The sequence below is a fragment of the Camarhynchus parvulus genome, chromosome 21, assembly GCF_901933205.1.
Source record: "Camarhynchus parvulus chromosome 21, STF_HiC, whole genome shotgun sequence".
Classification (NCBI taxonomy): Eukaryota; Metazoa; Chordata; class Aves; order Passeriformes; family Thraupidae; genus Camarhynchus; species Camarhynchus parvulus.
Genome location: NC_044591.1, coordinates 7,764,747 through 7,785,478, shown reverse-complemented (window position 1 = coordinate 7,785,478; position 20,732 = coordinate 7,764,747). Strand labels below are relative to the sequence as shown.

At 46.8% G+C, this 20,732-nt stretch overlaps 2 protein-coding genes across 7 annotated transcripts in view; one reads left to right on the top strand and one right to left on the bottom strand.

Annotated features, from left to right (window-relative positions):
* The window catches only part of ACAP3 (ArfGAP with coiled-coil, ankyrin repeat and PH domains 3), a 35,013-nt gene extending 20,368 nt beyond the window's left edge, over positions 1–14,645 (top strand). The window contains exons 4-24 of one of the 6 annotated variants that reach the window (XM_030963861.1): positions 328–381; positions 645–703; positions 1,263–1,446; positions 2,366–2,410; positions 2,834–2,929; positions 3,158–3,232; positions 3,677–3,688; positions 4,239–4,351; positions 4,555–4,606; positions 5,206–5,306; positions 5,890–6,001; positions 6,344–6,552; positions 6,955–7,024; positions 7,135–7,229; positions 7,508–7,722; positions 8,834–8,941; positions 9,787–9,879; positions 10,457–10,680; positions 10,921–11,030; positions 11,233–11,343; positions 11,594–14,645. In XM_030963861.1, the coding sequence (XP_030819721.1) occupies positions 328–381; positions 645–703; positions 1,263–1,446; positions 2,366–2,410; positions 2,834–2,929; positions 3,158–3,232; positions 3,677–3,688; positions 4,239–4,351; positions 4,555–4,606; positions 5,206–5,306; positions 5,890–6,001; positions 6,344–6,552; positions 6,955–7,024; positions 7,135–7,229; positions 7,508–7,722; positions 8,834–8,941; positions 9,787–9,879; positions 10,457–10,680; positions 10,921–11,030; positions 11,233–11,343; positions 11,594–11,741 (2,286 nt within the window). In that variant the 3' untranslated portion in view covers positions 11,742–14,645. Of the gene's footprint in view, positions 1–327; positions 382–644; positions 704–1,262; positions 1,447–2,365; positions 2,411–2,833; positions 2,930–3,157; positions 3,233–3,676; positions 3,689–4,238; positions 4,352–4,554; positions 4,607–5,205; positions 5,307–5,889; positions 6,002–6,343; positions 6,553–6,954; positions 7,025–7,134; positions 7,230–7,507; positions 7,723–8,833; positions 8,942–9,777; positions 9,880–10,456; positions 10,681–10,920; positions 11,031–11,232; positions 11,344–11,593 lie in introns of all 6 variants that reach the window. The other 5 variants (XM_030963858.1, XM_030963862.1, XM_030963860.1 and 2 more) reach the window with 5 other exon arrangements.
* SCNN1D (sodium channel epithelial 1 delta subunit) overlaps positions 13,687–20,732 on the bottom strand; it is a 20,361-nt gene continuing 13,315 nt past the window's right edge. Inside the window, exons 9-15 of the mRNA XM_030964054.1 lie at positions 20,559–20,676; positions 20,038–20,116; positions 19,577–19,634; positions 19,146–19,201; positions 18,604–18,679; positions 17,781–18,046; positions 13,687–13,720 (exon numbers count right to left, since the gene is read on the bottom strand). Coding sequence (XP_030819914.1) covers positions 13,687–13,720; positions 17,781–18,046; positions 18,604–18,679; positions 19,146–19,201; positions 19,577–19,634; positions 20,038–20,116; positions 20,559–20,676 — 687 coding nt within the window. The remainder of the gene's footprint in view (positions 13,721–17,780; positions 18,047–18,603; positions 18,680–19,145; positions 19,202–19,576; positions 19,635–20,037; positions 20,117–20,558; positions 20,677–20,732) is intronic.

Genomic DNA, 20,732 nt, shown 5'->3' with positions numbered 1-20,732 from the left:
AGCCTCCCCCCAGCCCTGGCAATGAGGGGCAGCTGCTTCTCTTCACTGCCAGGTCCCTTCACCTTATTTATTTGTATTTTATTTTTAATTCTTTATCTATTTATTTTATTTAATTTTTATTTCATTTTATGTTATTTTATTTTTTTATTGTATTTTATTTCCTTTTTATTGTATTGTATTTTATTGTACTGTATTATATTTTATGGAATTATTTTGTGGGATTTTATCCCTGTCCTTTCCTGGGATGGGATTTTCCCCTGTCCATGTATTGTATTTTCTTTTTATTGTTGTATTTTCTTTTTATTGTTGTGGTTTTTTTTTTTTCAGGAGTGCCTGGATAAATTTGGGGACAGCCTACAGGAAATGATCAATTACCACATGGTAAGGAGCTGCCTCCGCCTCTCCCCTTGGGTGCTGCTGTCCCCTGCGTTTGCCACAAAGAGAGGTCCTGCAAGGGGGACAAATAAAAGGAAGAGAATTCACCAAAATCTTACACTCCAGAATTTTTTTCCTTCCTTCTGGGCAGCAGAGGGAGGACACGCAGGGCCCTGAGGAGGATTTTGGCTGGTAGAAAACCTTTTTGGGGCAGATTTTTCCCCCTTTTTCAAAATAATTGATATTTTTTCCCCTCTTCTCTCTTCCAGATCCTGTTTGACCAGGCCCAGAGGTCGGTCCGGCAGCAGCTGCACAATTTTGTCAAAGAGTGAGTGTTTGTTTAGTCTTTGTCTTTTCCCTTTGATTTTCAGCTTCCTGAGCTTCCCATTCCTCCTGTCCTGGGAATGCAGGGAGCAGAACCAGAACCTCTCTGCAGGGCTGATCCTGCAGGATAAACCCATCCCAAAATCCATCTGCAGGGCTGATCCTGCAGGACAACACGTCCCAAAATCTGCAGGGCTGATCCTGCAGGATAAACTCATCCCAAAGTTCAGATCCTGCAGGGCTGATCCTGCAGGATAAACCCATCCCAAAATCCATCTGCAGGGCTGATCTCCAGGCAAAACCCATCCCAAAGTTCAGATCCCTGCAGGCCAAACCCATCCCAAAACCCATCTGCAAGGCTGATCCTGCAGGATGAACTCCTCTGAAAAACCAGATCCTGAAGGGCTGATCCTGCAGGATGAACACCTCAAAGTTCTAAAGGATGTCTAAAGAAGGACTTGGCTGAAGCTGGAATGGACGCGCTGGGCTGAGCTGGGATCCTGCTGGCGCCCACGTTTTATTCTCACTTTCGAACCCTGATTTCTCCCCATGTGTGGCCCCAGTGACGTGAGGAAGTTCAAGGAGACCAAGAAGCAGTTTGACAAGGTGCGGGAGGACATGGAGATCTCTCTGGTGAAGAACGCGCAGGCGCCGCGGCACAAGCCGCACGAGGTGGAGGAGGCCTCGGGCACCCTGAGCATCACCAGGAAATGCTTCAGGCACCTGGCCCTGGACTACGTGCTGCAGGTGGGGGCACTTCGCCCGCTGAAGCCTCAGGGTTTCAATTTTCCATTTTTCAATTTAGTGGGTGGGTCTGGGCTTCATATTAGGGGAAGTTATCCTGCTCAAATTCAGGATTTTCCTGATTTTCCTGGCTTTTTATTTTTTAAAATTTCAATTTAAATCCTACATTAGGCTCTCTTCACAGAGTAAGGATGTTGGATTAGGGTTTGGGGTTTTTTTTTATTTAGAAATGGGGTAACTGAGAGGTGTTTGAAAAACTTTTATTCCATTTTCAGTCTCATGTGAAGGGTGAGACAATACAGATGTTATAATTCACACCATCACAATCAGAAGTTAACTATTTTCTTAATTTCTTAGTTATACTAATTTCTAAATTATAATACATAATAATTTTATTACTAATTTCTTAATTATATTGTGTTATAAGTGTTTCTTGGCCTATCAGTGTTAGTTATACCATGCTGTAAATGCTTTAATAATCTAAAATTACCCTTTTAATAAATAATTTCAATAAATTCTATAAAAATTATAAACATATACATAAATTATGTTAAACTGATCTCAATATTATATAAAATATTTAAACAGTAAATTATATTATATATATGAATATATAATATAATATTTATATGTAAATTTTATATATATAAAAATACACAAATAAATTATACAAATTATCATAACATCCTTTCAATAAATTATTTGATCTGAGTAAGAGAAAGGAATATAAGTTTCCCCAGCAGTGATTTTAACCAGGTGAGAAATGTGCATTTATTGCACCTTTTCCAGAACCCACCCTCCGGGCACTTTGCACTGGAATAATTCAGGAATAGTTTGGGATTGATTTCCCAGTGGATTTGGAGATTCCCAGGCTGGCTTTGCTGCTGGTGCTGAGAGGAATATTTTGATTTTTCTCCCCCAGATCAACGTGCTGCAGGCCAAGAAGAAATTCGAGATCCTGGACGCGGTAAGAGCTGCAGGAAAGGAGCCCTGGCTGCTCCTTGGAGAGAAAATTCAATTTTTGGGGATTCTCAGGTGCTGCTTGCCCTTCTTTGTGCCCACAGCAGAGTGCAAGGAAGGAGAAGAGGGATAAATTGCTTGGGGAAAGTAAAAAATAAAGAATTAAGAAAGAAAAATTAAAGAAAGTAAAACTAAATTATTTTGAGGGGGGGAAAAGGGTTTAGGGTTTTTTACTCTACCCCAGGAAATGGAGTAAAGCAGGAATAAATTGCTTGGAGAAAGTAAAAAAATCAAAGGTTAAACCCATTTTATACATTCATTTATAAATTATATATAAATAATAATATGTAATATAGATACATTAATATATTTTGTATTGTATATCAGTATATAAATCTATAAATAATAAATCTGTTGTTTCTCTGCGCAGATGTTGTCCTTCATGCACGCCCAGTTCACCTTCTTCCAGCAGGGTTACAGCCTCCTGCACGAGCTCGACCCCTACATGAAGAAACTGGCCACGGAGGTGAGGGGGGCCTGGGCTCTCCTGGACCCCGCAGGATTTGGGGTTCCCCCTTTTGCTGCCCCCATGGCCAGCAGGGAGCACCCAGGGGCTGCTGCACGAGTGGGGCCCACCCAGAGCTGGCTTTTCCCCGTCCTTTTCCCCCTTTTTGGTGCTTTGAGCTCCAGGATATCTCTGTCCCACCCCATCCTCTCCATCTCCACCCTGATTTTGCCCCGTTGTTTTTCCCAGCTGGACCAGCTGGTCATTGACTCAGCCGTGGAGAAGAGGGAGATGGAGCACAAGCACGCCCTGATCCAGCAGAGGGTGAGCCCCAAATTCATGATTTTCCTGGAAATTATGGATTTTCCTGACTTTTCTGGATGTCCCTCGTGGCTGTTGGGCAGCTCCATATGCTACAAACTCAGGATTTTCCTGATTTTTCTGATTTTTCTGGATATCCCTGAGAGCCTTGTGGCTGCCTCAAATTCAGGATTTTCCTGATTTTCCTGCCTTTTTTTTTTTCAAATTTAAATTTAATTCCTGCATTTAATATTCAAGTCAAAATAATTCTTTTAAAGCAGAATTTAAATAGAATAAATTTCATTTTATTCTCACAATAGAATCTGAGGTATCTCCAATTTTCCACCCTTGGCAACGATTCTCAACCTGAGGGTTGGGAATAAATAATGAACTATTAATAATAATAAAATTAATTTATTTATTTTTATTTCCCTCCTCTTCTCCCTGTGTTGCTGCCTGGCCCTGCAGACCCTCCTGCAGGTGAGTTCCCGCCTGGATCTCCACCCTGGTCCCAGAGATCCTCTCAGAGTCAGAAATCTTGTGCAAAACTTTGGGATTTTGTCCAATTTGTCCCTTTTTCTTGGTTTATTAATCCCTCTCCACCCCGATGCCATGGATCCTGTCAGAATCCTGTGCAAAACTTCGGGATTTTGGCAGATTTCTCTCTTTTCTTGGTTTATTAATCCCTCTCCACCCTGATCTCAGAGATCCTGCAGAGTCAGAAATCCTGCCCAAAACTTTGGGATTTTGGCAGATTTGTCTCCTTTCCATGCTTTATTAAAGTATCTCCAGTCTGATCCCAGAGATCCTGTCAGAGTCAGAAATCCTGTCCCAAACTTTGGGATTTTGGCAGATTTGTCTCTTTTTCTTGTTTTATTAAAATATCTCCACCCTGATCCCACGGATCCTGTCAGAATCCTGTCCCGAATGTTGGGATTTTGGCAAATTTGTCCCTTTTTCTTGCTTTATTAACCCCTCTCCACCCTGATCCCCTGGCTCCTGTCGTTCTGAGTCTCTTTCCTCTCCCCAGGATTTCTCCTACGATGACTCCAAGGTGGAATTCAACGTGGATGCCCCCAACGGGGTGGTGATGGAGGGCTACCTGTTCAAGAGAGCCAGCAACGCCTTCAAAACCTGGAACAGGTGAGAAATTATTCCAGATAATTACTCCAATTAATTGAAATATTAATTTTAATAATTTCTGTGCATAAACAGTCCATTAAAGCACTTAATTAATGTATTTATTTTATTTATTTTATTCAATTGATTTATTTCAAAACCTAATGAAAATTGGCATTTTTAATGGGGAGGTGCTGATGTCTGTCCGTGTGTCTGTCCCCCCTCAGGAGGTGGTTTTCCATCCAGAACAGCCAGCTGGTCTACCAGAAGAAGCTAAAGGTTAGTGAAGCTGCCCCAGGTGACAGCAGGGGATGAACCAAATGGTTAATTAATTAACTAGTTAGTTAGTCCATTAACCAACTGCTTGGCTGGGGAGGAGCGGGTGGGAGGAGCCGGGATTTGGATCAGGGGACAGCAAGGGCATGAGTGGGCTCCAGGAAAAAAGCAGCAAAGATTTCTTAAATAATTATTTGTTAAGTAATTATTTATGGAATAAATATTTATTAAATATTTATTTATTAAATAATTATTTATTAATTAAATCATTACTTATTAAGTAGTTATTTTGGGTGGTTGGGTTAGGAGTTTGGGGGGCTTGGGAAAGCCTTGGAGGGGGTTTGAGGCAGGAGAGAGTTTGGAGGATTTGGGAAGGATTTTGGAGGTTTTGGGTAGGAGGAATTTTAGAAGAATTGGGAAGAATTTTGTAGGGTTTGAGGCAGGAGAGACTTTGAAAGTGTTGGGAAGGAATTTGCAGGGTTTGGGCAGGAGAGACTTTGCAGGATTTAGGAAGGAGTTTGGAGGGTCTGGGCGGGAGTTTGCCAGGTGTGCCTCAGCCCCAGGGAGCCCCCCAGCCCCTCCAGGCCCCGCTGTGTCCCCAGGACGTGCTGACCGTGGTGGTGGAGGACCTGAGGCTCTGCACGGTCAAACCCTGCGAGGACATCGAGAGGAGGTTCTGCTTCGAGGTCGTGTCCCCCACCAAGTGAGTTTGGGGCTCCCCAAGGATCCCTGGGTTGCGCTGGGAGCACCTCTGGCTGCCCAACATCGTGGGGGTCATTTTTACCTGGAAACTTTGGGATGGGGAAAAGCCCCAACCTTGTGGGGCTCATTTTGGCCTAAAGTTTGGAAAGGGAACAACCCCAACCTTATGGGGTAAATTTTGGCTGGAAGGTTTGGAGTGGAAACATCTTTGGCTGTCCAACCAACCTTGTGGGGTTCATTTTTATCTGGAGGATTTGGGGTGGGAAAGCCTCAACATTGGGGGTTCATTTGTGCCTGGAGCTTTGGAGAGGGAACACCCCAACTTTGTGAGGTAAATGTTTTACCTGGAAGCTTTCGGGTGGGAACAACCCCAACCTTGTGGGGTTTATTTTTGCCTGGAAGCTTCAGAGAGGGAACAGCCCAACCTGATGGGGTAGGTTTTTACCTGGAAGCTTTGTAGTGGGAACCCCCCAGCCTTGCGGGGTAGATTTTTTCCCCGCTGCAATTCCGGTGCTGAGGATGAGGAGGAGCAGCCTCACCCCAAGCCCTGGCGGTGTTTTTGGCTCTCCCCACCCCGCTCGCAGGAGCTGCATGCTGCAGGCTGACTCGGAGAAGCTGCGCCAGGCCTGGATCCAGGCTGTGCAAGCCAGCATCGCCTCTGCCTACCGCGAGAGCCCCGACTGCTTCTACATCGAGGTGAGCCCTGGCAAAGAAGGCTTAAAACTGCTCTTTTTACTGACTTCTTAGAACTTTATACAGCTCAGGAAAGAGGGGGAGATGTGGTAAAGGGATTTGTAAAGAATTCTTAAAACTGTTCTTTTTACAAACTTTTAAAAACTTTATACAGTTCAAGAAAGAGGGAGATGTAGGAAATGGATTTGTAAAAAGAATTCTCAAAATCTGACAGAAAGCTCACTCAGTCTTGTACACTTAATCCAACACTAAGGTATCATCCCCCTCCTTTAGAGCCACTCCAAACCAAGCCATGTTTGCTCTCCTCCAGGCGTTCATCTCCTGATTTTTTGCTTTTCCCTGCAGAGGCTGGACAGAACAGCCTCCCCCTCCACCAGCAGCATCGACTCAGCCACGGATTCTCGGGAGCGGGGCGGGAAGGGGGAGCCGATCCTGCAGAGGGTGCAGAGCATCCCTGGGAACGAGCAGTGCTGTGACTGTGGGCAGCCCGATCCCCGCTGGGCCAGCATCAACCTGGGCATCCTGCTCTGCATCGAGTGCTCCGGCATCCACAGGTGCTGCTGGGCTGAGGCATCCCGGCAAATCGTGGGGAAATGGGCAAGGGATGGAGGGCAGGATTCTGGGGAAATCCCTGAGGAAAATGGGCAACGGTGGAGGGCAGGATCCCAGGGGAAAATCCCTGGGAAATGGGCAGGGGTGGAGGGTGGGATCCTGGGAAAAATGGCCAGGCATAGATTAAAAAATTCCCAGGGAAAACGGCCAGGGATGAATTAAGAGATTCCCAGGAAAAAAGGCCAGGGATTGATTAAAAGATTCCCAGGGAAAACAGCCAGGGGTGGAGTACAGGATTCCAGGAAAAGTGGTGGGGCTGGAATTGCAGAGAGATAATTCAGAGCTCATTAGGGAAATGGTGGGATTGTAATAATTCCTGTATTTTCTCCCTCTTGGCTGAACAGGAGCCTGGGTGTTCACTGCTCCAAGGTGCGTTCCCTCACGCTGGATTCCTGGGAGCCAGAGCTGCTGAAAGTGAGTGCTGGATTTTCCCAGGGAGAAACGCTGGGGATCCAGGGATTCCCTGGAAAAGGGGGGAATTCCTCCCCTGAGCCTTTAATTCCCTCCCTGAATTTCACTTCCAGCTGATGTGTGAGCTGGGCAACAGCACCATGAACCAGATTTACGAGGCGCAGTGCGAGGAGCTGGGGCTGAAGAAACCAACAGCAGGGAGCTCCAGGTGAGCCCAAAATCTGTGGAAAAGCAGGTTCAGGGAAAACCTGAACTTCAAAACTCACTTTGAAATTTGAGAAATAGGAATTTTAGACCTCAGGTAGACAAAACACCCCAGAGCAGCAGCTCCATCCCCTCATGGTGGCTTTGGGCAAACCAAATTCCCTCAGAGGGCTGCAAATGCCTCATTTTAAAGTCTGAGAAATACAAATTTTAGGCTTCAGGTGGACAAAACACCTTTGCCCAAATCCCCTAAATTGCCGTTTCTGTGCTGCCCTCCCCCAGGCAGGACAAGGAGGCCTGGATCAAGGTGAAGTACGTGGAGAAGAAGTTCCTGAAGAAGCTGCCGGGCGGGGAGGCGCTGGCCGAGGCCGAGCCCAAGCGGCGCCGCTGGTGCGTCAAGAAGTGCCAGAGGCACAGCAGCGGCTCCCGGACGCCCGCGGCGCGCAGGAAATACCGGCAGGAGCCGGGGAGCGCCTGCCCCGCCATGCTGGCCTCAGGTGGGGAGCCGTGAGGGAACCTGGAAACCAAACATGGGGGGCAGTGCAGGAACCGGGGAACCCCTGGCCTCAGGTGGGGAGCCGTGAGGGAACCTGGAAACCAGCCTTGGGGATAGGGGGGATGGAGTGTTGTTGGGAAAGTAGAGGAAGTGATGTCTAGATATCAGTAATATATAAAAAATAGATATAAATATATATAAAATATAGAAAAATAAATATAAAATGCATTTATTATTATAATTTTATGTTAATATTTATCTATAAATATACGTTATTCATATATTATATTAATATCATTATTCTTATATAATGTATAAAAATATATAATATAGAGATAATCTATTATAAAATTATATATTATATATCACTGATATATAAAATATATATATATGAACTATATATAAAATATATATCATATATGTAAAATATATATTAACTATATATCATATATAAACTATATATCATATATTGCATATGTAAACTATATCATATAATATATACTAATATATATTTATATATTAATGTAGTTATTAATAAATAATATAATTAATTAGATAACTAATAAGTAATTTATTAATAAAATTATTTTATATATATATGAAATTTAGTGAAAAAATAAATTCATGAAAGTGATACCTTGTAAAAGCTGACCTAGATCTCAATAATATGTGTTATATATAATATATATTAATATATTATCTATGATAATATATTAGTCTATTAATATAATTATTAATAAATTATTATTTAATAAAAGAATGTCTACATAAAATATAAAATAATATATATAAACTATATATTTTATAATATATATCGACTATAGATAAATACATAAAAACTAATATATATGTAATTTATCACTATTTATATATAAGCTACACAAGGTTAGCTGTTAAATTATACTACATTGAAGCACTTGGTGCAAAATTACTTTGGTAAGAAATTTGTTCCATTTTGGGATCTTGGGAAGGTTCTGACTGTTCTGGGATGACTCTGGCCAGAGCTTTGTTCCATTTTGGGCCGTGTGCCCACAGCTGTGGCTCTGGGTGTGCAGCCCCAGCTGGGGAACGCTCTCCCTTGCTGACCATTAATTCTGAATTTCCTGTGGCAGCAGCAGCCACCCTGGAGAGGAAATTCCGCCGGGATTCTCTCTTCTGCCCCGACGAGCTCGACTCCCTCTTCTCCTACTTTGACACTGGCGCCGGCTCCGGCCCTCGCAGTAAGTGCTCTAAAACAGATCTTTATTTCTATTTTTAATGGATTTTGGTTTTACCTCTGCAAGAGAGGCTGTGCCTAGGAAGGGCTCTGGCTGCTCAGAGGTAGCTTTAAAAGGTTAAAAATCTGTGACATGTTGGGTTCTTAGGAAGGTTCTGGCTGCTCTGGGATGATGTTGGTCAGAAATTTGTGATATATTGGGTTCTTAGGTTTTGATTGCTCTGGGATGAGTTTGGTCAGAATTTTATGGCATTTTGGGTTCTTAGGAAGGTTCTGCTTGCTCTCAGAACTCTGGGATCACTTTGGTCAGAAGTTTCTGGTATTTTGGATTCTTAGGAAGGTTCTTAGGAAACCCCTCCCTTCCCTCCCAGTTCTGCCAGGGTTGAGTTGAGGGGTGGGGTCAATCATCTTGAAGGTCTCTTCCGACCTGGTCATTCTGAGAATTTGGTGGAATTCTGTGAATTTGGGGGAATTTTGGGGAATTCCCAGGAACTGGGGAGGTGCTGGAGTCACCATCCCTGGGTGTGGCACTGGGTGCCCGGGTTGAGTTAAGGTGCTGGGGCTGGGTTGGATCGATGGTCTTGAAGGGCTCTTCCAACCTGGGGATTCTGTGGGTTGATTTCTGTGGATGGATGGATGGATGGATGGATGGATGGATGGATGGATGGATGGATGGATGGATGGATTCTGTGATTTCTGTGGATGGGTTCTGTGGATGGATTTCTGTGGATGAGTTCTGTGATTTCTGTGGATTCTCTGACTCTCTCCTGGAGGAGGAGCAGCACGGGCAGGCCTGGCTCCGGGCTGGGTGTTCAGGTGGCCGTGGTTTGTGTCCTGTTGGCCCCGCAGGTCTGAGCAGTGACAGCGGCCTGGGCGGGAGCACGGACGGCAGCGGCGACGCGCTCGTGTTTGGCTCCGTGGTGGACAGCGTCACCGAGGAGGGTGGGTGGCACACGGGGGTGGCACACGGGGGTGGCACTTGGAAGGGCTGAGGGCATTATCCAGAACCTTCTTGGCTGGAGATTTTGACAGAGTCAAGGCTGAGGGGTTTTGAGGAGTTGATTGGGAAAACAGAACTTATCTATCCAACCCGAGTCCTGCTGGAGGGCAGGGTTACATGGGATTTGGGGAAGGAGTTTGGGGTCTTTGGGGAAGGAGTTCTTCCTTGTGAGCATGGGGAGGGGCTGGGGTGGGTTTCCCAGAGAAGCTGCCCCATCCCTGGAAGTGCTCAAGGGCAGGTTGGAGCACCCTGGCATAATACAATGAGTTTTGGGAGCCCTTCCAACCCACTGCAGGATTCTCTATTTTCTCCTGGAATTTCCCCCAGATAAAGGCAGAACTCCACAAGCAATGCCAGGCCCAGCTTCCCTTAGACAGCGTGGGTGACCAGGATGGCATGGGGACCATCCAAAATGCAGGGAGGTGCTTTGGGCTGACTTTCCTCTCCCTTTGCGCTCCCCTTTCCATCCCTCTTCTTTTCCCTTTCCCCCCCTTTTTCCCCTTCCCCTCTCCATCCCAGCAGAGTGCGAGGTGTCGGATGACTCCAGCGGGGAGGCGGAGCTGGAGCAGGAGGTGTCGGACCTGGAGGAGGTTCGGGAGGTGCCGGCGGGGCTGGTTCTGTCCCGGGCCGCCCGGAGCCGGAACCTTCCCCTGCTGGCGGCTGCCCTGGCCCACGGAGCCGATGTCAACTGGGCCAACGAGGAGGACGAGGGCAAAACCCCCCTGATGCAGGCTGTCAGCGGGGTGAGGGGCCGGGGATGTGGGGAGGGGGACTGGAGCATGGGAGCTGTCCAGTTTGGGTGAAATGAAGTGGGAATTCCCTCTGGGAATTGGGTCTGGGTGAATTGAGGTGGAAATTCCCTCTTTGGAGCTCAAGCATTGTGCCGTCTGTGTGAATTGATTGGAAATTCTTTGGGAATTGTCCAGTCTGGCTGAATTGATGTGGGAATTCCCATTTTTTCCCTATTTTTCCCCCGTTTCCAGGGCTCCCTGCTGGCCTGTGAGTTCCTGCTGCAGAACGGGGCCGATGTGAACCAGCGGGACGCGCGGGGCCGGGCGCCGCTGCACCACGCCACCTACCTGGGGCACACCGGGTGAGTGCCACCCCTCCCTGCCACCCACCTGGGGCACACCGGATAGGTTGGAGCACCCTGCGATAAGGATGATGAGCTGGAATTCTGTGCCTCTGGAATTCCTTTCCTGAAGCTCCCTGTCCCCCGGGCAGGTGTGCCTGTTCCTGAAGCGTGGGGCTGGAATTAGGGAATTCAGGAATTGTTTGATTCCTTCCCTCCCCAGGCAGGTGTGCCTGTTCCTGAAGCGTGGGGCGACCCAGGACACCCCGGACGGGGACGGGCAGGACCCGCTGAGCATCGCAGTGAGCGCGGCCAACGCCGACATCGTCACCCTGTGAGTGCCACCGGGGACTGGGGAATGCCGGGAGGCACTGGGAAACACTGGGAAGCTTGGGAAGTACCGGGAAACACTGCCTGGGGACTGGGAAACACTGGGAACACCGGGAACTGCTACCTGGGAACAGGGAAAGACTGGGAAGTACTGGGAAACACCCGGAAACACTGGGAAACGCTGCCTGGGGACTGGGAAACGCCGAGAGCCAGCAGGGGCAGGAATAACCAGCCCTCCCGTCCCGCCCCTGCAGGCTGCGGCTGGCGCGGATGAACGAGGAGATGCGGGAGGCAGAGGGGCCCCTGGGGCAGCCCGGCCAGTACCCCAGCAACAGCCCCACGGAGCTGCAGTACAGGAAATGCATCCAGGAGTTCATCAGCCTCAACATCGACGAGTGTTAGGGACAGCCCGGCGCCCTCGGCCGGCCCGGACCCGGGCGGGGTCCCCGCTCAGCCCCACCCGTGGATATTCGGTGTTTTCCCTGCTGGTTGGTCTGGTTGTGATGCCTGCACACCCCGAGGGCTGAACTGCCCTCAGGGGGCTTTTCCTTGTGGGGTTTGAGTTCTCATGCTTGACTACTGGATGGTTGATTTCTTAATTTTTTTTTTTGAGGGTTTTTTTTGGAGTAGGAGCCTCCCCAGGGTGTGACCACGGATTGTGGCCCGTGGGATGGAGTGTGTGAGAAGTGTGAGAGATGAGCCTAGAGGTTAAAAAACACAACAACAAAAAAAAAAAAAAAAAAAAAAAAAAGAAAAAAAATTCAAAAAGAGAAGCAAAGGAAAAGCCTTCTGTGACCAGGAGAGAGCCACCAACACCAGGAGCAGACATAGCTGTCCCTGAAGAACTGGCCTGGAATTCTGGCAGGGATGGTGGCGTGGAGCCTGCTCTGCCCTGGGAGGGCTCTGAGGTGCCCTCCAGGCTGGATTTGGGGCAGGGACGCTCCAGAGGCCCAGCAGGATCCAGGATCGGGATCTGGGTCAGGATTCAGGATCTCCAGCTCCTCACCCGTCGCTGCTCTCAGGACTGAACCGGCCGCACTCCCCTCGACTGCTGCCCTGGGTCTGGGCTGCCCGAAGCCATAGCTGCCCTTCCCGGAAGGATTCCCATCCTGATGGCTTCCCAGAAGGATTCCCATCCCGCTGGGATTCCCAGCAGGGTTCCAGCCCCACTGGAGTTCCTGGAAGCAGCAGCACTGATCCCTGTCGCTGGCGATGGGCTCGGGGCAGGGAGGGGAACCAGCTCCAGCTGCTCAGTGCAATTTCACAGAATCACAGACTCCCATTATCCCAGATCCCATCATCCCAGAATCCCCAGGCTGGAAGTCAATTTCAAGACCATCAGGCCCACCCCAACCAAACCACATCCAATCTTCTGCTAATCCCACACAGGGGTGGAGGATTTGCCTTCCCTGTTCCCTGCAGGTCTCCATGGGGGAGAATTTCACCCGCAGAGTCCCCGCTGTGCTCCTCCCCCGTGCCGGAGCAGCCCAGCAGCTTTGGAGCTCCCCAGCTCTGAGGAGCAGCAGAATTTCTGTGCTTTTCTCCTTTTTTCCCTCTCTCAGCTGCAGTGAGGGAGCGTGGCTCTCCTTGGAGCACTGTGCTGCTGTCTCACCCTGTCCTGGCAGGGTTTATGGAGCTCGGGGGCTCTGGAGTCCTGGCTGGAGCTTAGAGACTTTCCCGATGTCCCAGCTGCAGTTGGCACCAGGATTTGTCAGGATTTGAGGGCAGGATTTGGGGGCAGGATCTGTCAGGATTTTGGATCCCAGTCCTGGCTGCTCCTGGCGCAGTTAGGATGGGGTCGGGAGCTGGTCCCGCTCCCAAATCCACCCGAAATGCCAGCCTGGCTCCAGCAGGATGCCCCAGATCCCTGTGGAACCCTGGGGCTCCCCAGGACCCCAGCCCTGCTGTGATCCCAGCCGGGGCTGGCCCGTCCCGCAGGGAATTCCCTCCCAGTCCCACCCCACTGGTGCTGCTCCCGTCCCTGGGGCCGCTCTTGGTGCTGATTCCCCCTCGAGCCTGCAAACCCTTCAGGGCCCTTCAGAGCTCTTGAGAGAAAAGGGAATTTTCATCCTTTGAGAAAAAATAATTTCTTCATTCTTGAGAGTGGAAGAGAGTTGTCACCATTTGAGAGCAAAGGAGAATTTTCACATTTAAGAATAAAGGAGAATTTCACATTTGAGAGTGGAGAATTTTCCCCATTTGAGAGCAAAGAGAATTTTCGCCATTTGGAAGTGGAGAATTTTCACCGTTTGAGAGTGGAAGAGAATTTTCACATTTGAGAGTTGAAAATTTTCACCATTTGAGAAAAAAGGGGAATTTCTCCACTCTTGATAATGGAGGAGAATTTTCACCATTTAAAAGTGGAGGAGAATTTCTTCACTCTTGAGAACAAAGGAAAATTTCACATTTGAGAGTGGAGAATTTTCACCATTTGAGAGAAAAGGCGAAGAATTTTCACCATTTAAAAGTGAAGGAGAATTTTCACCATTTGAGAGAAAAGGCGAAGAATTATCACTCTTGACGGCAAAGGAGAATTTCCACCATTTTTCACCACTTTTCAGTTTTCACCAGGACAATTTCCCGTTCTGCTCGTGGATTTCAGCACGGCCATAATTTGAATTTTTTAACCTGTACAGCAACTCCAAACTGATTTTCAACCCCCCCTGCTTTTCCCAGTTTTTTTAGGAGGAGTTCAAAACCCGACTGGTCCTTTTGAGAACCGAGGAAAAACCACAGCTTCCATTTTTGGGTCATTTTATTTCACTTTTCCCGGGAATTCTGGCCACGAATCCTGGCCAGGCTGCACCCTGGAAGCTCAGACTCACTGCTGAAGTACATGAAGTTGGAAAAAAAAATGTAAATACTGATGCAAAAAGCAGCATCTTGCAAGACAATGGATTTATTTAACATTGTATTGGTACTTTAAATATTTAGATTCAATGTATAAAAGCAACTTGGTGCACTTTTCCTACCTGACAGTATTTTGGGGGGTTTTATGTTCTTTTGTTATGGGTTTTGTGCTGTCTTTTTTAATCAGTGGAATTGTTTAAGTATTTAATTTATTCTTATTATTGATGTGCCCAGAGGACTAGTGCAATTTTTATTCAATACAGTTGGTCTGTATTTAATGTCAGGATTTTTTCCGTAGCGTTTTTAGGGAATATTTTTCCAAAATTGCCCTTTTTTTTCCCCCTCACCCCGATTTTCCTCTCTTCCCCCCCCTTTTCCCTTTGTGTTTCCATCACGGATTCAAAGCCTCAACATTTGAGATAAACCCAACACCCTGCAGTCCCCAAACCATAAATTTCTCCAGGAAAAACACGTTAAGGATGCACTTCTCCCTATTTCCTGTGTTTCTTGGATTTTTATTTCTCCTGGGGGGGTTCTGGGGGGGTGTGGGCTCCAAATTTCGGAGGGGAGAGTGGGGAAGGCACGCAGAAAATTCAATTTCAATTCTCAAATTGAAATTTGAGCATTTCCAGGCTCCGGGGGAGGTGGGGAAATGAACATTTTGTTGTTTTTCCTGCCTGAAACGCAGCTGGATTTGTGTTGTACCAACCTGGTTGGAAGATTTGATGCCCTAAATTGGATATTTTTCTATTTGATTAATTTTCTCTTTTATTTTTCCAAGGGGCTGTGAGTGTTTTCTCTTGGATTTAACCACATTTAACAGGAGGAATTTAGAAGTCAAACCCCCTCAGCCACCAGGATCCTCCATCCTTGGGATTTTTTGGGATTGGGGGGAATTTTTCTCTCTTTATGTGACCCAAGTGCCTGGACTTGGATCCAGTCTGGGTTTGGATCGCTGATTCCAGCTGGGATTTTCAATATTCCAGGGTTTTTTCAGGTTATTCCAGCCTTGCTGCCTCTGAGCTGGGAAATTTCTTGGAGTATTTTAAAGGAAAAAATTAAAAAAAAAAAAGGGATTGGAAGATTTGATGCCTTTAACCAAAAATCCAGGTGTGAGAAGCTGAGCTGGGCCAGGCATCAAATGGAATTATTCGTTGGAAAATACCTCTGAGATCATCAAATTAATTAATTAATCATCGTTAATTAATCATCCTGCAGCTTCCAGGAGAGAACTGGAGGGAGGATTTTGGGATTGAGAGATCAGAAACATCAAAAATATCAGGAAATATCAAAATCAGGATCAGGAACAGCAAAAATTTTGTGATTTGTGCAAGAAAAACCCAGGAGCTGCTCAAGGAATGCACAGAATTTCTGCCATGGGTGGAAAAACTGAATTTTTGAGTTTCCCAGCAATTCCTGGGTTGAATTTTTGTGTTTCTCACCAATTCCTGGTTTGGGTTTTGGGATTCCTCAGCAATTCCTGGTTGGAGTTTTGGAGATTTGGAGTTTCTCACAATTCCTAGTTTGGGTTTTGGAGTTTTTTAGCAATTCCTGGTTTGAATTTTTGAGTTTCTTACAATTCCTGGTTGGAGTTTTTGGGTTCCTCAGCAATTCCTGGTTTCAGTTTTTGGGTTTCTCACCAATTCGTGGTTGGAGTTTTTTAGCCATTCCTGGTTGGAGTTTTGGAGATTCTCACAATTCCTGGTTTGAGTTTTTGGGTTCCTCGGCAGTTCCTGGTTTGGGTTTGGGAATTGCTCACAGTTCCTGGTTGGAGTTTTGGAGTTCTGGGGTTCCTCAGCAGTTCCTGCTGCTGTCCCTGCCCCCGTGTCCCTCTCAGGGCCAGGGGGTGGCACCAGTGACAGAGCTGGTGGCAGCCCTGGGGACAGAGGGGCTGAGGGACAAAACGGCTTTTCGGAGGTTCCGGGATGGGTGGGATGTCCCCGTTTCCACGGGAACGGGCTGGGCTGTGCCTGGAATTCCCGCTGGGAACGGGGAGGGGACACCAGGAGGGGACACCTGGGTGGGACCTCGGTGCCAGCACGGAGGGGTTTGGGTGGAGATGCTGCTGTCCCCGGAGGTGGCACCTGGGGCCACCACAGGGGCAGGGAGGGACCCTTGGGCCAGGCCCGAAGCCTGATTTGGTTCTGTCAGAGGGTTTTGGCCATCTCAGACGTTTTTGCCTATCTCAGAAGGGTTTTTGGCCACCTCAGAGGGGTTTTTGGTCAGTTCAGAGAGTTTCTGGACAGCTCAGAGGGCATTTTGCCCACCTCAGACATTTTTCTGCCCCCTCAGAGGGGTTTTGGCCACCTCAGACGGTTTTTTTGGCTCTCTCACAGGGGTTTTTACCATCCCAGAGGTTTCTGGCCAGCCCGAGGCTCTGCCCTCGCTGTAAATAAAATTAAACTCCCCGCCCTGCTCTCCTCCCTCCCCATTCTCTTTGCACCAGGATTTTTTAACCCTTCCCCTCCCTGCACCTCTGGAAATGCAGATTTTCTCTCTGTAATCACCTTTGTACAATTACAAAGCTCTTTCTTGTGCTCTCTGCCTTTTTTCCCCTCTCCTTTCTCTGGTCTCTTGAAGCACTCTTAATAAAAATCTGGATAAAAACTCCTTCCCTCCTCCTTCTCAGCTTGGTTTCTTGCTGGATTAACCAAAATCTGCATTTTTAACCCCTTTTCCTTCTCCAGGCTGAGCTGCGGGGCACTGAATGGCACACAAAAATCTGTTTTCAGAGCATTTTATTATTTAAAAAATAATTTAAAAAACCAAAGTTTGTGGGTTTCAAGAGAGTAAAATGCTCCTGTGCAAACATCCCCATCAAAAATAAAGTTGTTTATTCTGTTTTATGTACAGATAAATTAACAAAAATTAACAAAAATTAACAAAAATTATTAACAAAAATTAACAAAAATTATTAACAAAAATTAACATTATGTCTGTTATCTGCAATAAAACCACAGCATTCCACAGGAATCAGAGGGTTTTCCTGGGACCTGAAGAATTCCCAGTCCTGGATTTTTTTTCTCTTTATTTCCCTCTGGAACAGTTGGTGGGAATTACCCAGGAAATCCAAAAGCAGCAGGAATTCCAGAGGGAAAGAGGGGTTTGGGAATTCCAGGTGGGATCGGGGCCTGGTGGAGTTTGGGAATTCCAGGTGGGATCAGAGTCCAGGTGAGTTCCAAGCGCTGCCAATGCTCAGGGAGCTCCCAGCTGCGGATCCAGGACATCCCTGGCACTTTCCCAGCAGGATCAGGTAAATTCCAAACATTTCCACCCTCAGGGAGATCCCAGGGGAGGATCCAGCACAGCCCTGTGATCTTTCCCCACAGAATTCAGGGAATTCCAGGAGAATTCCAAGCATTGCCAAGCTTAGCTGGAGATCCAGCACATCCCTTTCGCTGTTCCCCCAGAATTTGGGAATTCTATCCCCCTCAGCTGTGGATCCAGGACATCCCTGGCACATTATCCCCCAGAATTTGGGAATTCCAAGCATTGCCATGCTCAGCTGTGGATCCAGGACGTCTCTGTCACGTTTCCCCCAGAATTTGGGAATTCCAGCCCCCAGCTCCTCACAGCTGTGCCAGCTCCAGCTCCTGCCCCAGCCCTGACCCCGGCGCTCCCTCCTGCCCCGTCCCAGGCTCCTCCCGCAATTCCCTGGAATTCTGCAGGGCCAGCCCGACGTGCGGGGTGGGGCTGGAGCCCCCGGGGCTGCTCCTGCTCCGCAGCCTCTGGAGGCAGAAGAGCAGGGACAGGACCAGCGTGTCCAGGAGCAGCTCCAGCATCTCCACCACCGACAGCACCGAGGAGCCGAACCACAGGCTCCACTGGCTGCCCATGCTGGACAGCAGCAGGTTCTCCTGGAAAACCCAAAAATGAGCAGGTATGGGACAGGTTTGGGGTTTTATTTTGATTTTTCTATGGTCTCCCTATTCCTCAGTCCCATATTTGGGGTCAGTGGTTCAATTTTCCAGTCATTTTCCCAATCATTTTCCCTAAACAAAAACCCGGAACCAATCCCAAAGCTCCAAGCAGCAGATTCTCCTGGAAATAATCCCTGATTTTTTATTTATCTGAGCTCTGGGAACAGGAATTCTGCTGTTGGCCTTGTGCACAGCCTGGGAATTGAGCTAGTTAATATAATATAATAAATAAGTATATATATTTTTCTATATTATAAAATAAAAATAAAATTATATTAATTAATGTCATATAAACAAAAATATATTTATGTATAATGTAAAAATAAAGCCTAAATTAATTTATGTTAATTAATAATTAATGTTATCATATAAATGAACATATATATTTTTATATACTATAAAAATAAAGGTAAATCATTAAATTCTAGGAATGAATCCCTGCTGGAACTCTCAGGAATTGCATGGCAAGGGAATAAAAAGGAGCTGTGACCTACCGAGAGCAGCGGGGCCTCGTGCACAGCCTGGGAGCTGAGCTGCCGGTAGAAGATGGTGACCTTGGCAATGTCCGTCCTGCAGGGACAGCGCAGCTGGCACCGCCGGGCACCCCCAGTGGGACTGGGGCATTCCCAATGGGCACTGGGGACATTCCCAGTTGGGACTGGGGGGAATTCCCAGTTTGCACTGGGTACATTCCTGCGACATTCCCAGTTGGCTCCAGGGCATTCCCAGTTGGGACTGGGGCACATTTTTTGGGGACTTATTGGACATTTACTGGGAATTTATTGGGGGTTTTTTTGGGCTTTATTGGGAACTTCTTGGACATTTAGTGGGAGATTTTTTAGAGTTTCTTGGGGTTTTTTTGGGGATGATCATGCCGGTTTTCCCATTGCCCTCCTGTCCCCATCCCAGACCCCATGGATTGGGAATATCCCATGGATTGGGATGAGCCCATTGGGATTGGGATGATCCCAGGATTTCCCTGCTGCCCTCCCTGCCCATCCCAGACCCCACGGATGGGGCTGGCCCCAGGATTCACCTGCTGCTGCTGGAGTTGTAGCCGTTCTGGTGCCGCAGAGCCTGGCGCACCCAGTCCTGCCACGGGAACGTTGGCATTGGAATGTTTGTTATTGGAATGTTGGCATTGGAACATTTCCATTGGAATGTTTCCAATGGATGAATATTATCAATGGGATATTTGATATCGGAATGTTGGCATTGGAATATTTGTTGTTGGAATATTGTTAATGGAATGTTTCCATTGGAATATTCTTAATAGGATATTTGTTATTGGAATGCTCATTATTGGAATATCGTCATTGGAATGTTCATTAACAGAATATCGGCATTGGAACGTTTGTCACTGGGAGATTCGTTATTGGAATATTTGACATTGGAATATTTGATATTGCAATGTTCATTGGTGGGAGATTTCTATTGGAATATTCGTTATTGGAATTTTTGCAGTACCTGGGATTTTGCCGAGGGCCACTTGGCTGTGCCAGCTGAGACCTTGTACAGGGATTCCCTGGGGAGGAAAAAAACCCAGGAATTCTGAGCACCAGGAACTGCCCAGGGAGAATTCCCAGAAATCCAGAAAATTCCCAGGGCAGCTCTTCAGAACTTTGGGGAAAGCTTCCCAATTCAGGTCACAAAATAAACCCTGAGTAATTAAATATAATAAATAGAAATAACATAAATAAATGTGTTAAATTAAATGTTGATTAAATAGAATAAATCTAAATCATTAAATTTAAAAGAGAAAAATATAGGAACATTAAATTTAAATTTAATTTTCATTTCCATTACATTTAGATTAAGTTTCATTTCGATTACATTAAATTTTGAATAAATTTAATTTTAATTTAAATTAAATTTTACAAAGATGGGAGCATTAAATGGAAATTTAAATTGAGATTTCTGGGGCTCACCTGCAGGGCTTGGGGCAGTGCTGGAAACAATCCAGGCGGTGATTCCGGAGCCGGGAGTAGAGCTGGTAAAAACAGTGCCCTGGAAAATGGGATGGGAAGAACAGGGTCGGGAATTCCCAGGAATTCCCACTCCCTCTGGAATTATCCCAAAGGAAAATAATCAAAATTAAATCCTGAAATCCCTGAATTTTGGGTTGGAAGGGACCTTAAAGGTAATTCCCACCCCATGGATCCAGGATCCTTTAAACCCAGGGAATTCTCGGGTTCCAGGGATTCCCCAGGGACTCAGGAATTTCCAGGGATTTTTTTCCCAAGTATTCAGGAAATCCCAGTGATTATTTCCTAGGATCCAGTGAATTCTATTATTATTATTATTATTATTATTATTATTATTTCATTTCCAGGCTCACTCTACCCCAGGCCGGCTGGCGGCTGTAGTCGCTATTCCCAGGTAATCCCAGAGATGATTTTTTTTTTTTTAATTTTATATTTTATATTTGTGTTTATTTTTGCTGCCTTACCCCAGGCGGGCTGGCGGCTGTAGTCGCAGTAGCGAGCCCCGGCGGGCAGTGGGTAATAGAAATATCCACAGCCACAGCGCTGCACCATGGCCTGCTGGAAACACGAGTGCAGGCAGGCCTGGAAACAGGGAAAATATTGGGATAAGCCAAAAAAAAATCCAGATTTCTAGCATG